Source organism: Polyodon spathula, chromosome 2 (assembly GCF_017654505.1).
Source record: "Polyodon spathula isolate WHYD16114869_AA chromosome 2, ASM1765450v1, whole genome shotgun sequence".
Taxonomy (NCBI): domain Eukaryota; kingdom Metazoa; phylum Chordata; class Actinopteri; order Acipenseriformes; family Polyodontidae; genus Polyodon; species Polyodon spathula.
The window spans coordinates 20,220,063-20,236,629 of record NC_054535.1 but is presented as its reverse complement, the minus strand read 5'-3'; the positions used below and the strand labels follow the sequence as shown (position 1 = coordinate 20,236,629).

At 36.8% G+C, this 16,567-nt stretch overlaps 1 protein-coding gene across 2 annotated transcripts in view; it reads right to left on the bottom strand.

Annotated features, from left to right (window-relative positions):
• Window positions 1-995: 995 nt before the first annotated feature.
• The window catches only part of LOC121331156 (catenin alpha-2-like), a 511,986-nt gene continuing 496,414 nt past the window's right edge, over window positions 996-16,567 (bottom strand). For both annotated transcript variants that reach the window (XM_041278373.1, XM_041278382.1), the window contains exons 17-18: window positions 12,489-12,623; window positions 996-1,539 (exon numbers count right to left, since the gene is read on the bottom strand). In XM_041278373.1, the coding sequence (XP_041134307.1) occupies window positions 1,252-1,539; window positions 12,489-12,623 (423 nt within the window). In that variant the 3' untranslated portion in view covers window positions 996-1,251. The remainder of the gene's footprint in view (window positions 1,540-12,488; window positions 12,624-16,567) is intronic.

Genomic DNA, 16,567 nt, shown 5'->3' with positions numbered 1-16,567 from the left:
AATATGACCCAAAACATAACAGATGTACCTAAATTCTGAACGCAATAGGAAGGTTAATAACATATATATATTTTTTACTTTTAGGCAACTTTTAGCAAATAGATTGCTGTTCAATTTGTTACAATTCCTGCTGGATGCTCCTCATCCCCTATTTTTCCCATGTATACTCTAGCCCCAGAGCACCCACTGACTCAGTAACTATTATCATTTGGGCCGTAGCATGCTGCATTTATCCATCGCCTCAGAGAAAACATTGCTTAAACCTCCACTGACTTATTACAGACAGAAATAAGAGACAGAGTGAAATAAAAGCTCACAGTCAAGTTAAAGGGTTTATTTGAGAATTATAGATACAAAGGCATGTTAGACACCGTTGTTCCAAGCCAGCCATACATCTACTCTTACTTATCATTTAGTTCTACAAAATAATCCACCAGGCTGCAATATCTAGTGTTATTATAACAATAAACAAACAATTTAAAAGGCAAATGTCAGTAATCATATTGTACTGCATCCACACCATATGGATTAATGGGTACAAGTAAAGACTATTTTGTGAACATGTTCAATTAGTCATCATAGCACTACAGTTAAACATTAAAACCAAAATTACTGATAAGGTTAGAAGGTTTATCAGACTTTCAAAATCCATTCATTGTTGGCTGTATATATTTAAAATTCTAGGGCTGACTTTTTGTCAAAATGTTGTTTACATGATCAGACAATAATAATAATAATAATAATAATAATAATAATAATAATAATAATATTATTATTATTATTATTATTATTATTATTATTATTATTATTATTATTATTATATTATTAGTCATTTACTTCGGAAATATTTACATACCTGTAGGTTAAAACATAACTGTATTGACGTCCAATTTTGAATACCTGCCAACTTTTGTCTAACAACATGTACTTGTATTACATAGTTTCAATAAATATCTATATATTTATATAATATATATAATATATATAGATATATTATATATATATAAACTTTTCCTGATTTGGTCCTAACAGCAACCTATCACGTTTAACATAATAAATTATACTCAGGGAATTACTGTCCAAAGCTTGCCAAATAATCCAGGGTTAAAGCATTATCTTCTCAATACACAAAATACATGCGTGTATCATAAAGTAGTGCATCTTTTGTTTCATGCCAGATGTATCTGAGTTGGCAGGTATGCCTTTGAAAGGAATAGGTTTCAAGCCTTTGCCTGTTGCATCTTTAAACAATCAATATGAATCCATGGCCTTAAACTCGCTGAGTGCCTGTACAGGGGAGATGTGCTTTTTCTGGGATCCCCTCCTGACCCTGGTTTGGCATTCCTCTGGCTTCTCTCGCTTAACTAAAGGTTTCTTTTCAGGGGCTTTCATCCTCCAGGAGACGACGGGCGAGTTCACGGCAGCTGTTCCGTATACCTTTTGGTATTTTGTTGATGCCACGTAGGAAGCCTTAACGGTCAGGACAACAGCATTCATCAGGTTCTTAGCTGCCTGGATTAGGGATGTTGCACTGTCCAGCTATGGAAATATAAAGCAGTGTACAAGCAGTTAAACATCAGGGGAACACATGCACAATGTTCTTGTGGTAATTCATTCAGACCTGATACAGTAATGTATGCAGACAGAGAAATGAATTAGTTATTTTAAATTCTATACACACTCCCCATGACATGTTTTGAACATACAGCACTCTCACAATTAAAATCCACTGGGGTCCTGGATTTCGATCTCTCTGTTTTGTTTAGCTGCTATTTTAAATCTATAACGCAAGTCTCCCTGGAGAAATGAAATCGGGTGATTTAATGACCTCTATTTCCAATTTACCAAATAAATAAATAAATAAATAAACAAGAAAACAACAACAACCTTGGGCTCAATTCTCTGAAAAACCCATGGATGTGAAAATAATAAATGATAATTGATTCCTAACAGGAAACAAAATATATTAACTAAATAATACTAACCATTTTGCATTAGATGTAAAAACCTATGAACTGCTTCCAAAGCATGAGTAAGATCTTAGAAGATGGAGATGTTTGACCTAAGACCAGGTCTGGCTTCTTGGTATTTCTATTAATTCTCTACACAAATGTCTCTGTATAATTTTGATTTAATGAAACTTTGAGGATTGAGGTCGCACTGCTACATAGCCACTTTTGCAAGCACAGCAAACACATTACAAAAAAACCAAATAGATTAGACAAATAAATTAGACAAGATACAGACATAAAACAAAGTCTGATACAGCCACCAACACTGCTTATGGTGGACAATGGTGCTTGCCCTGACGAAGAGGATTTCTGAAAGGATTTTGCCAAAAGCTATATTTTGCAATTATTAAATTGAAGGTAAAAGGAGCAGAAACTATTATCAGTCAAATAGATGAGAATTCAAGCAATATAACCTTGGGCAGTGTTCACAGAGAAGAGTAAAATCTTTCTCGGAAACACATTGGTTTTCAAAAGGATTGCTATGAAAACAGCAGAGAAATACCACTCCTGTGTATCCATCAGGACACACCAGCTGACATATCCTAAATGTTGACATCAAAAGCAATACATTGGTTGTGAGCATTTCATGCATTGTAATTGTCCATATATTCTGATTCTAGCCCTAATATATACATCACATATTCTCAGCATTTCCAAGGCTATTCTGTTGACTGCTCATGAAATAACTACTGCATGAAAAATTAGAAACTACAAAGCAAACATTTTTTGTCAGTGGGCCTTACTTTAAATAGAAAATATTAACATATTTTTAAATGTTGTACTCATATGTGTTAGCATACTTTACTACACCTGGCTGTGCTTTTACAATGGTATATCAAATTACATTCTTACTGTATAAAAGTGAGGAAGATTTTGAAACTCCAAGGGCCTGATTTTAATGATGGGGCAATCGATGACTTTTTGCCCCTGATGATGATGAAAAAACTCACATAGGAGCAAACTGCTATTGCCTTGTAATGCGAATTAGGTGACATGCCTTGCTGCTTACTTTTCCTTCTGCATTATCAGCATATCTTTCAGGGTGTGGCCTCATTTGCATTTTAGCTTTGAGCAATTGCGCATACTGGGGTGACTGCCTCTCAAAATGAGGGTTTATTTGAAACGCATGCACTATTACAGAAAGGAAACAGCACCTGGTAAAGGAGCGAGGGCGTGAGTGAGAGAGCAAACACACTTTTTTCAAACAATTTTCTATGTTATATATAGTTCTTATATTTTAAAATAAACATTAAATAATATAGCTGTGCAAAGTGTGATGTGGAACATGCCCACGTTATGTTCAGAGCTGCTCTAAAAAATATTAATTTATGCCTGTACACTGTCACTTGGGAGATGTCTTAAAAGCTGTATTGAAAAGACGTGATTTCTACCTAAACTTTAGTGATACCGTAACAAGTTCATCCTTTCAGATTATTTATTAGATTAGAAAATAACTGCATTTATAATGATGTATGGAGTACACAAAGATACACATGTATTGCTCCCTCATCTGTCATGCAGACAGCAATGTACAAAGTGCAGCTGTCAAATGCAGGGAGCCTGGTTAGACGTTACTGGTGTATTGTAAAACTATCGTAAACAAAAATATCCAGGATTGTTTTTTAAATCTAAAATCTCCACTCGAATGATGTATTGGATCAGCATATACCTCAACTTTATTAATTTCCTCTCGGTGCATTTGATCAACTATTGTAAGACCTAACTTAAAGTCCAGCATGCTATGTCAAAAACAATGTTATAAGTACCTCCAAATGAGTGCAAACATCTAATATGACTAATTCTGAATAGAATTGTGGCAGAGCGAGATCTCTGCCTTCAAATATTGTGGTGTTTTTGTGTGTTTTGGTAGTGGTTGGCAGGGATGGGGTTAATTCCGGTCCCTACCAAAAACATGTGAGAATGTGGCTGCTCCTTAATTGAACTTTTAACCACTGGGAGTACCCACATCCGACCAAGGAGAGCTCAAGAGGTTTTATTAGAAGAGACTACCATGGAGCTGAACCTTGGCAGGGGGGAGGGGGAGGGGGAGGGGGAGGGGGGGGGGGGGGGGGGGGGGGGGGGGGGGGGGGGGGGGAGAGGGGGGGGGGGGTGATCCACTTCTAAACAATAAAGGTTAGCTTAGACCTGCAATAGTTTAGTTAGTACTTTTGGAAGGACAGGGCTCGCAATATTTTGGTAATGGTACTTGCCCTTCGGGCAGTCCATTGTCGACATTTGATTGTCCAAAGAAACGTCAAGTTGCCCATAGTTGACCTATGGACTGTGATTTGTACAAAGTACACTGTACTCAATATAGGTACAGTATCTCAGGATATCTCACACCAAGGAAATGCATGTACATGAATTAGGGAGTGGTTAACATGTAGAAAAAAGAAAGTAATGATTAGAGGAGAAACGTCAAAATGGAGTGAGGTAACCAATGGAGTACCACAGGGATCAGTATTAAGTCCTCTGATCTTCTTAATCTACATTAATGACTTAATTTCTAGTATAGTAAGCAAACTTGTTAAATTTGCAGACGACACAAAAATAGGAGTAGTAGCAAACACTGTTGCAGCAGCAAAAGTCATTCAAAATGATCTAGACAGCACAACTGGGCAGACACATGGCAAATGACATCTAATAGAGAAAAGTGTAAGGTACTACATGCAAGCAATAAAAATGTGCATTATAAATATCAAATGGGAGAAACTGAAATTGAAGGAATCTATGAAAAAGGCCTGGGAGTTTTTGTTGACTCAGAAATGTCTTCATCTAGGCAATGTGGGGAAGCTATAAAAAAGGCCAACAAGATGCTCGGATATATTGTGAAAAGTGTTGAATTTAAATCAAGGGAAATAATGTTACAATGCATTAGTAAGACCTCAACTAGAATACTGTGTTCAGTTCTGGTCACCCCACTACATAAAGGATATTGCTGTTCTAAAAAGAGTGCAATGAAGAGCAACCAGAATTATTCCAGGTGTAAAAGGCATGTCATATGCAGACTGGTTAAAAGAATTGATTCTATTCAGTCTTGAACAAAGAAGACTACGTGGCGATCTGATTCAAGCATTCTAAATTCTAAAAGGTATTGACAATGTCGACCCAAGGGACTTTTTCGACCTGAAAAAAGAAACAAGGACCAGGGGTCACTAATGGAGATTAGACAAAGGGGCATTCAGAACAGAAAATAGGAGGCACTTTTTTACACAGAGAATCATGAGGGTCTGGAACCAACTCCCCAGTAATGTTGTTGAAGCTGACACCCTGGGATCCTTCAAGAAGCTGCTTGATGAGATTAAACAAACTACTAACGTGACATACCTGACTAGATACGATTGCTTGAGTTGTCAGGGGTGTTGGCAAAGGGCAATCCTCGCGGGATTTGGTCACAAGCAATGTGTACATCTACCCAGAAATCACTCAAGCATTACCAATGAAACACACTGATCCCTCTAAACGCATTTTACCAGGATGATCTGTGAGCGGAATCTCGATTGGGAAATCGCTATTTGATTAAAGCACAGAACATTATCTTGTTATAGAGTAAAAAAAAATCGAATTGCCCGTCGGGCAAGCAGTCAAAAAAACATGTTGTCCGACAGATTTTTTTGGTTGTTTATAAATGCCCATAACACCTTTTTTTATTTTTTTTTATCTAACAATATGAAAGTTTAACCTTTTCAGTTTTCACCTTCATATTTACAGTATATTGTAGCCTATCACATCTGATAGGGCTGCGACTCATAATTTATTGTAGTGAAAACACTGTCTTTCACAAACATAGATTTATATTGTATAAATCACTTTATTTAGTATACATAAATAATATGTTGTATTTTCTGGTTGTGCTCCAATGAGGTAATTTGTATTTTAAACCAGGCAGATGTCTTAAAGTAGGGTACCACTTGCTTTTGGACTAAGGCCTTGTGTAAATCATGATTTCATGGGCTGTGGGAAAATTGTGAAATTAGCCCATTATCAATAGCAATTGTTACAATATTCTTAAGAAATACAAAAATACATTATTTCATAATTATTTGGATTTCATACAAAAAAAAAACACATTACTATACTGTGAACTATAGTGCTGCATGCTATTGTAAAGTGCTTGAGTAACTTTGACGTTGATTTTGATGATGTCAGTGCATTTATCTCTACATTTTATGTTTAAAAAATAATAAAAAATAGTTCCGTGCACTTTCCGCGAAATACAATACTTTACCCTGTGACACTGTCGTGCATTTTAAAGAAAATCTCTGATTTCACAGGGCCTTATTTTGGAAACACATTTAGGATATTTTTTTTACAGTTACTTAATTTAATAAAAAAATGTGTTTACAATGTACCATTGATTTTTTACTACAGCTCTGCTAGTTTGTTTTTCCACTATACCCAGGCTTCATTAACTTTAGTTCCCTTTTAAGTCAAAGACGACCAATAACCATTCTTTTGGGATATGCCTGCCACAGGTCAGGTATTTACTGAGCATTTTATGTCAAAGCTACCGATAGGCCCCTCCATGGAGTGATGTCCTCGGTCACATCTGGGAGTGGTTCGGCAGAGCAGACGTAGATCTCTTCACCTCGCAGGAGTCTATGCACTGCCCTCTTTGGTTCTTGTTGAGAAACCTTGACAGTCCCTTAGGAGTCGACACCCTGGCCCACGAGTGGTCGGCTTGTCTCCTATATGCCTTCCCTCCGATACCACTGCTCCCCGCCTTCCTAGAGAAGGTCAGGGTAGAGAAAGCTACAGTGCTTCTGGTAGCTCATTGGTGGCCCCGAAGGACCTGGTTTTCGACCCTGGTGCAACTCATGCATGGCCAGCCGAGGCAGATCACCCTGCGGGCGGATCTCCTCTCTCAGGCCCAGGGCGATCTGTGGCACCCGGACCCCCAGCTGATGCAGCTATGGGTCTAGCCCCTGAAAGGGAATGCCTGTCAGCTCTAGGTCATCGACAGTTATTGCCACTATTCAGAGCGCGAGAACTCCCTCTACCAGGTCACAGTATGCGTATAAGTGGCAGTTATTTCAGGACTGGTGTCTGGCCTAGGGCCAGGACCCAGTTACCTGCCCCATGGCAGTTATCTTACGGTTTCTCCAGAAACTATTAGATGACGGTAGATCCACTTCCACATTGAAGGTGTACCTAGCAGCCATATCTGTTTGTCACACAAGCATAGATGGGTTATCGCCTTACAAACGCCCCATTTGAGCCACTCCACACTCTGGATCTGAAGCTCATGTCTTTAAATACTGCATTTTTGCTGGCTATTGCTTGGGCAAAATGTGTGGGCGAGCTGCATTCACTTTCAATACACCCTTCTTGCACTCACTGGTCTAAAGTCTCCATGCGACCAAACTGCATTTTTGCTGAAAGTAATATCCCTGTTCCACATGAACCAATCTGTGGAGTTGATGGCATTCCATTCTCCTCCCTTATCTTCTCTGGAGGAACAACGGTTGCACATGCTCTGCCCGGTTTGGGCATTGAGGTGCTATATTGACTATACAAGGGGTGTCAGACACACTGAACAGTTGTTTGTGTGCTATGGTTCTAGGATTCTGGGTCAGGCATTGTCTAAACAGCGCCTGTCCCTTTGGATAGTGAATGCCATTGCTCTGGCTTATGAATCTTCTGGCCTTTCCCCTCCGGGGCAATTGAAGGCACATTCTACCAGGGGTATGGCGACATTCTGGGCCCTCTTTTGAGGTGTCCCAGTGTCTGAAATATATGCTGCGGCTAGCTGGGCTACACCATACTTTCATAAGGTTCTACAGACTCAATGTGCTGGATTCCTCTGCTCCACTTTTTGGAGTTTCAGTCTTGGATTCTATTACACCAGTGGAAGAGACCACTTAGTGGTAGTCTGGATTAGACTGCTGTACTCTTTGAGAACACTCTCCAGCATTACCCATGTGGTAAGAGTATCCAGGTACGGTATTGAACTGTTAAAGACCCCCTGTTCATAGAACAGTTTTAGGACATATGTCTTTCGAACCAGACACTGAGGTGCTGTTCCGTGTATTTTTTACATATAGACCGATCCTGTCCTACTGCCGCATGGTCTCCCTTGCAACTGCGTTGGTACACAGTACCCGTTTATTGATGGCTATTTTCGAATTGAAAGAGAACGTCAGGTTGCGGATGCAGCCCCGGTTCTCTGAAAGAGAAAATAGCCATCAAGCAGCGAGGTCGCTTCAGTAGCCCTTATGGCCTGAAGCAAAACATGATGACATTCACATGCCTTTCTGCAAAACAAACATACCCACCAGAGATGTCATTTTTGCCACACTTTATTACTTTTGGTTGAAAAAAAGATCCTCTTATGCTAGCACACATTTCCTTTCCAACCCATAAGAGAGAATAGTAGGCAATGGAGTGTCAGCAAGCTCAGTTTCTTTTTCTCAGTGTACAGCTATTCAACTTGTGAACATAACATTATTTAGCAGGTTTCATTCGACTTTATGAATCAAAATTAGTTAATTCTGTAGGGTGATGCAAAACCTTTTGTCACAGCTGTATATGCTTAAAACTTTCCTTGGGCCTATCAAGTTCCTTTCTGATGCAATATCAGTGTACATCATAGGCAAAGTGTGTGTGTGTGTGTGTGTGTGTGTGTGTGTGTGTGTGTGTGTGTGTGTGTGTGTGTGTGTGTGTGTCTAAAATCAGTTTCTCAAACAGTAGACTGTACCATACAAAAAAAGCTTCTTTCAAACCAAAAGTAAATAAATACAGCCAGTCATGCAGTAATACTCAGTTTCACTGCAAAGTTGGATTAGAAAACGTGACATATTTCTTGTAATTTCTTTGTAGTTTCTAAAATACAATCTATTGAACTAATTAGGCCTACAGAATGAAATTTTTTTAATAGAAATAGTAAACATGTACAATACATGTTGGAGGAAAGTATAATATATAATTTACCTTAAAATGACTTGAGCTACTTCACACGGCAGATGAGCTGCTATGAAAACAAATATGTAAAGCTAAGTGCTAACTGACTTCTGCGCACGGACAGTGATCAGTATAGGAATGGAAAATGGTGGGGGTTAGACTAAGAGAAAAATAATAATGTTTTACCTCTTTGTAAATTCATTAGCCAATTAAGTTACAGATTATGATCGTCTTACCAGCCACAAAAAAACGATTATTATGAAATTTTGAACCGGTGTTCAAATTCTACAGTTCCTACATAAGAACATAAGAACATAAGAAAGTTTACAAACGAGAGGAGGCCATTCGGCCCATCTTGCTTGTTTGGTTGTTAGTAGCTTATTGTTCCCAAAATCTCATCAAGCAGCTTCTTGAAGGATCCCAGGGTGTCAGCTTCAACAACATTACTGGGGAGTTGATTCCAGACCCTCACAATTCTCTGTGTAAAAAAGTGCCTCCTATTTTCTGTTCTGAATGCCCCTTTGTCTAAACTCCATTTGTGACCCCTGGTCCTTGTTTCTTTTTTCAGGCTGAAAAAGTCCCTTGGGTCGACATTGTCAATACCTTTTAGAATTTTGAATGCTTGAATTAGGTCGCCACGTAGTCTTCTTTGTTCAAGACTGAACAGATTCAATTCTTTTAGCCTGTCTGCATATGACATGCCTTTTAAGCCCGGAATAATTCTGGTCGCTCTTCTTTGCACTCTTTCTAGAGCAGCAATATCTTTTTTATAGCGAGGTGACCAGAACTGCACACAATATTCAAGATGAGGTCTTACTAGTGCATTGTACAGTTTTAACATTACTTCCCTTGATTTAAATTCAACACTTTTCACAATGTATCCGAGCATCTTGTTAGCCTTTTTTATAGCTTCCTCACATTGTCTAGATGAAGACATTTCTGAGTCAACAAAAACTCCTAGGTCTTTTTCATAGATTCCTTCTCCAATTTCAATATCTCCCATATGATATTTATAATGTACATTTTTATTTCCTGCGTGCAGTACCTTACACTTTTCTCTATTAAATGTCATTTGCCATGTGTCTGCCCAGTTCTGAATCTTGTCTAGATCATTTTGAATGACCTTTGCTGCTGCAACAGTGTTTGCCACTCCTCCTACTTTTGTGTCATCTGCAAATTTAACAAGTTTACTTACTATACCAGAATCTAAATCATTAATGTAGATTAGGAATAGCAGAGGACCTAATACTGATCCCTGTGGTACACCGCTGGTTAACACACTCCATTCTGAGGTTTTTCCTCTAATCAGTACTTTCTGTTTTCTACATGTTAACCACTCCCTAATTCATGCACATGTGTTTCCTTGAATCCCAACTGCATTCAGTTTGAGAATTAATCTTCTGTGCGGGACTTTGTCAAAAGCTTTCTGGAAATCTAAATAAACCATGTCATATGCTTTGCAATTATCCATTATCGATGTTGCATCCCCCAAAAAATCAAGCAAGTTAGTTAGACATGATCTCCCTTTCCTAAAACCATGTTGACTGTCTCCCAGGACCCTGTTACCATATAGTAATACATAGTAATACAGTAATACCATATATGTTTGTGTACAGCATAGGATAGGAGGCTGTATGGTCTAGTGGTTAAAAAAAGGGCTTCAAATCCCAGCTCACTCACTGTGTGACCTTGAGCAAGTCACTTAACCTCCTTGTGCACCGTTTCTCGGATGAGACGTTGTTGTCACTCAGCAGCTGATGCACAGTTCACACACCCTAGTTTCTGTAAGTTGCCTTGGATAAAGGAATCTTCTTAATAAACAAATAATAATGATAGAGTAAACCAGTCAAAGGTGCCTATTTTCACTTTCACTATGGTGAGTAATTACATATTGAAAATATAGGGCCTGCTTCTGATGTTTTTTTATGCATGCTTTTGGGGGGTGGGAGCACTGTATACATTTGCTGTAATTGATGAAACCTTAGCTACACATTACATTTTCACTTGTATCATGGATAACTAAGCAGTTTTATTTCTTTATAAAATGAATTTAAATACAAAGGAATAGAGAATGGGATCTAGAAATTATCCAAAAGCAATAATACGTTATTGCTATTCTTTAAAGGATGCTTTCTTCTCATATGTCATACGAGATTTCACTGTCTGATCCCATTCAGATCATCTGCTGAAGCCTATATGGATAGAGATAGAGGGAATTGGACCAGAATTTAAATTACATTTAGATAACTGTAGGAACTAAATTATTTAGCCTAGAACAAAGAAAAAGTAACTTAATAATTAACTCTGACAAATATTTTAAGTGCAAAACAGAAACCAGGACCAGTGAACACAGGTGAAAATGTAATAAACATACTTGGGACAGAGGGTAGGAGACAGAGAATGGAGTTACCTATGGAATAGGGTACCTAGCCATGTTATTGATATTTATCATTGGGATCATTTAAGACCCCCTTGAAAGTTTTTAACCAGCTACTAGCAATTGGATTAGCACTGACAGGCCTAATGGTCTGCTTCCATTGGTATAATTTATTATGTTCTTATGTAAATGCAAAGCAGTAGAAAAACAGAAGAAACATGGGCAACATAAAAGGCTAAAAGTATAACAGTAGCAGTACAGTTTATCTAGGAGTAAAATCATAATCAAGTAATACATGGTTGTAAACTGTTAAACTAGATCTGGCAAGACAAGAGTCAAAATACAATTTGATAAATCGGGGTATACAACAACAAAAACCTAGCAGAATATATGATAGAACTGTAGCATATATGACAAAAGGAATGTAGGGACAACTCACCCATTTTAGAGTACACATAAATAAAATGTTCAGGGACTCGCCAGTTAACAAAATAACAAATACAGAGTACCAGAAAAGAAGACCTCTGTTGCTATATTTATTATTAAAGTACATTGTTAATAACAGGGTCCACAGGTGACACGGAAAGGCTATTACAAATGCATATAACTGTTAGCTGTGAACAATGTAAATCTATACTTTCTTAGTCATTACATGAACAGATTATGTTCAGTCAGGTGGCGGTCAACTCTTTGGCTCATTTTACCTTTTATTTTATTCCGTTAAAATGACACGTGTGACCTAACTGGTGTTCAATGCCCAGCCCTCTGGTTATCAACCAACTGCTAAGCCTGCTGAGCTTTCAGGTAGCCTGGCTTTCCTTAATGACCCCCAATCAATCTGCTTCTCTAACAGTGCCAGTACACAGCTGGAATGTGGAAAATTTAACAAATAATTTCAGTTTCTCTAAAACAATTATACATGCATACATTATGTTTTTTAAAGGCCTTAAACAGTGTTTACTATAAAATGTTACTTTTTACTCTTTTTAGTCTTTTTTCTTCTTGTTTTTAAAACAAGTTAACCGTTACTTAAAGTGTTAAACGTCTTAAAATATATGACTTAATTCCCATTTTCTGTTGATGGTCATGCAAATTATTGAAATGAACACAGTTAGGGGGCTTCAGCACAACACGTTTGAAAACCGCTGTAACACAAGGATCCAGGAGTGCTTTACAGAGATGCTACATCAGTAACTTACCCCAGATACAATCAGTTCCCCTCCCAGGTTTTGGACCTCAGCCTTGACTTTGCTGCAGATGTTCAGCTGATGGCAGTAGAGAGCAATGCGCTGCAGATAAGCCAGCAGGTCCTGTTTGCAGGCAGAATCAGGGCACTAAAAAAAAAAGAAAGAAAATGGTTTCCTAATTGTTTTAGGATAGTTGTCTTGCTGTATAAAAACAAAGATAATAGAATCCTCTCACAGAATGTCTCCAGCAGCTGGAATACATATAAAGTTGAAGAAGCCAAGGTATAAGCAACCCATTTTCTACACTGCTAGCTTGTGCAGCCTTCTTTGTCCATGGGATGGATTACTTTATCATTTTAAGAGGTTGAATCAACATATTTGACATATCCATGTGTTTCAATGCAGTCTTGGATGTGCAGTATTGAAAAGATCCTGATTAAAACATAAGAAAACAAGTCAATTGTGCTAATTAGTCCATATTTAGAGCTAGAGTGAGAGAGTGTATAAATGATTCTGTTTGTAGTGTTGCATTTTCAGCAGCACATGTTGAAGTATTCTCAAAGTATGTTGAGGAGAAATTAACTATTTTAATTGTCTGAATCCTTTAGGAGGAAATACAGCTCCAAAAAAGGGAATCAAACCCTAGAGGCAAAATACAATAATAGTCCAGTAAAAGCGGTAATATACTTTCAACTAATAAGTACTTTCAACTAAATAATAATACATTTTAAAACCCTTGAATATTATTATTATTATTATTATTATTATTATTATTATTATTATTATTATTATTATTATTATTATTATTATTATACATGGCAAACTTATAGAATGTTTGCTTTCCAACACAAATTATTTAAACCTTATTTAAACCTTCAGCAGATAAATCAAATTCCACATTGAAATAATTTTACATAGGGCAGGGTGAAAATGGTATAGTGGGGACTGCACTGGCATTGCTAATAGAGCCTATTATATTAGCAACTAAAATGTGATCAGTACAAAAAATCTGAATAATTTATTGACTCATTTAATTATTCATCAAATTTGGGCTGTGGTTCAAAGCAACAACTGACATATTGCTGCAGCGGGCTTCGGAGGCTAAAGCCTTAGGATATAATTGCCAGTGTGCTAGTTTTCAGTGTTGTCAGGGACCTTGATTATATAGGACCATTTAATATAATCCCCTAGGAGACAGCAGTGGCAGGATGCAGACTGTCAGCTTACATCTTTTATGATCTAAAGCAACTGTGTATTTATTTAATTCATAAAGCAGGGGATCGGGGAATCGTCTTGCATTTAATTCTGAGCCCCCTCAGGTATCAGAATTAAACAGAAGTTATCTAAATCAGAGTGGCTTGGATCTGATTTTACATATCACTCTACTCAGTTTTGTTTTTCAGTGTATTGCAAAGGGAATATTTTTGTTTAGGAGAGAGCCATCCATCTGATACCTGGGTGTAAGGTAAAATGTTTTGTTTCACACTATATCAGAATTATTTTATTTTTATTAAAATCATTCGTTGTTGCCAAGCAGTAACCAGTGGAACTTGTTCTTCACGAAAATCAAAATGAACTATTACTAAAGATGGTTTCTTTTCCTCTGTCTCTCCAGTGCAGTGGGTGTGGAGATGACATATAGATCGTATATTAATGCACGCTGTGCACGTTGTAAAAAAGCTTTCTGTAGGTGAGCTTGAATTTGATGATTTAGTGAGTATTTATTACAGTCAGCACTCCCATATCCGACCCTATAAAACGTTGACTCTGACAGTTTAAAGCGCGTGACGCATATCTGATTGTTTCACTTTGGCCTGTTCCAACCCTAGTATCTTTTTTGTATTCTCTGAAAAATGGACAATATCAAAAATACTGAAAGGACTGTTTTAAAATAAGTAGGCTTCCATTTAGATGTACTGTATTGTATAGACTGTACTGTTGGTACAGTACTATATTTTTAACAGAAGTAGTATTTTAATTCAGAACAATATGATTCTTAAAATATCATTTGCCAAAACTAAAGAGAAGACATGTTAACTACAAGGCAGTACATACTTTTAAATCCGGTACATATTGTAGAGGTATGTAAAATTTACCATTAACGACCCAACAACAAAATTAAATCTAAATGTTATCCATGCACAGAACTGCGTAAAACTAAAAAAAAAAAACAGTTTATAGAATTAAAACAGTATCCAAAGTCAGTATTCAAAATTGCAGAATATAATGCTCGATAAGGCCCTAATGTCACAGTTCACTTACAAATGAAAATGCGCAAAAGTAACAAAAGATCACAGATGAAAAAAAAATACATCACAGTATCTAAAACTGTTTAATGATTAACTGTTACATTATCGTAGCTTGTCTCGTTCGCTTTATTTTGGATGCATTTTCATCAGGTGAAACTGGAGAAAGCGCTGTGTAACTACTCAGACAGACTGATTTGGCATTTGAAAGAATTTTTTAAAAAATCACAGGCTGTGACAGATATTCAAATAGCATTGAAGAGATGGGCTTTGTATCAGAAAATTTCAGAAAAATACGGAGCTATACCTCGAAAGTCTTTGGTGTGTACCGTTAAGTGAAGAATTTGTATATATTGCAAATTCACTATGAAATTATATATATATATATATATATATATATATATATATATATATATATATATATATATATATATATAGATAGATAGATAGATAGATAGATAGATAGATAGATAGATAGATATAAACTGGGATTGATTTTATTCATAATACAAGGGCAGTAAAACTGTATTAAGTAGATGTATCCTATCTGTCTATCTATAGATCGATCGATAAAGCGATTGATGTTCTTTTAATGCACTCTCAAATGATTAACTGTAAAAGACAACTGAAGGCGATTTATAAGTCAAGTACCATCAAATTTAGAAATCTTGGACGCTCAATTCTACAACTGCTCAAATAATTAAAAAAAAAAACTGATATACAAACATTTATATAATTGGCTGTATATTTAAGTGACTAATCATTAGAATTAACTACTGTAAGAAAATATATATATTTTTTTTTTTTTTTTTTTTTACAGGAGTATTCTAGTTTTTCTCCTGAAGGAAATGTCAAATCCATACTTTCTACACACCCCTTCAGGACCGGAGCAAGTTATTCTCCAAGGTTTTAATTACAAAGATTATCTTTGCTTACAAATTAAACAATCTGTTAGCCTCCATGTATAAACACAGGATGTGGCACTAAAACTGTAGATATAGTACTCCACCCAAATCCCCTGCAATCAGTTTGAGAAGCTGAATTTCCATTGGTGGTACTGCTATTATATTTGTATGTGCCTCGAATAAAAGGTAATCAAGCAAGGAGAGAAAAACAAATCATGGAGAATGTAGTTCCAATGCAAGCAGTGGTATTGTCTTCATGAACTATTGATCCTAGCAGGGGACCCTACTGAGCATTTACTTGTAAATGCTACCTTAGAGAACTATGCTCAATAATGATCGAACAGCAGAGAGATGTAGTGTCCTTCGAATACAAACTGCCTGAAATGGAGACGGATTACATGATGTGTAGCTGGTTGGAGTCTAAATATTACAGAAGTTAGCTCTGCTGGATGTAAGGTTTAACTCTTATGTTGCATGACCCGAGATCTAAACGGCAAAACCGGTCAAAATGAATGCGCCAACACTGAACCTGATTCGGATATTTGAAGGTTATTTCAGCTGACCCTATAGGAAGCATGCCAGTAATAATGTATTACAGAAAAATACAATACGTCTGAACAAATTAGGAACACATAGTTCAAGAGAATTAAATTTCAGCTTTAAGTGGAAACTACATTTCTTATAATATTTTAGAAATGTGTATTCTGATCATGACTACAGCTAAACATTACATATGGGAGCCAAGACCTGCAACTATTGTATTTTATTTTATTTGCATTTAACTTATATATTTGAAAAGGAGTCAAAACACCAGTTAATTTTGCAAAGCTAGAACCAAACAACAAAGTGATATAATTCAAGGTCCCTTCACAATTCTTAAGTTGTTTATTTCCAATTTTGTAACCATAACATGACAGATGTTTTTGTTAAGAAACAGTGT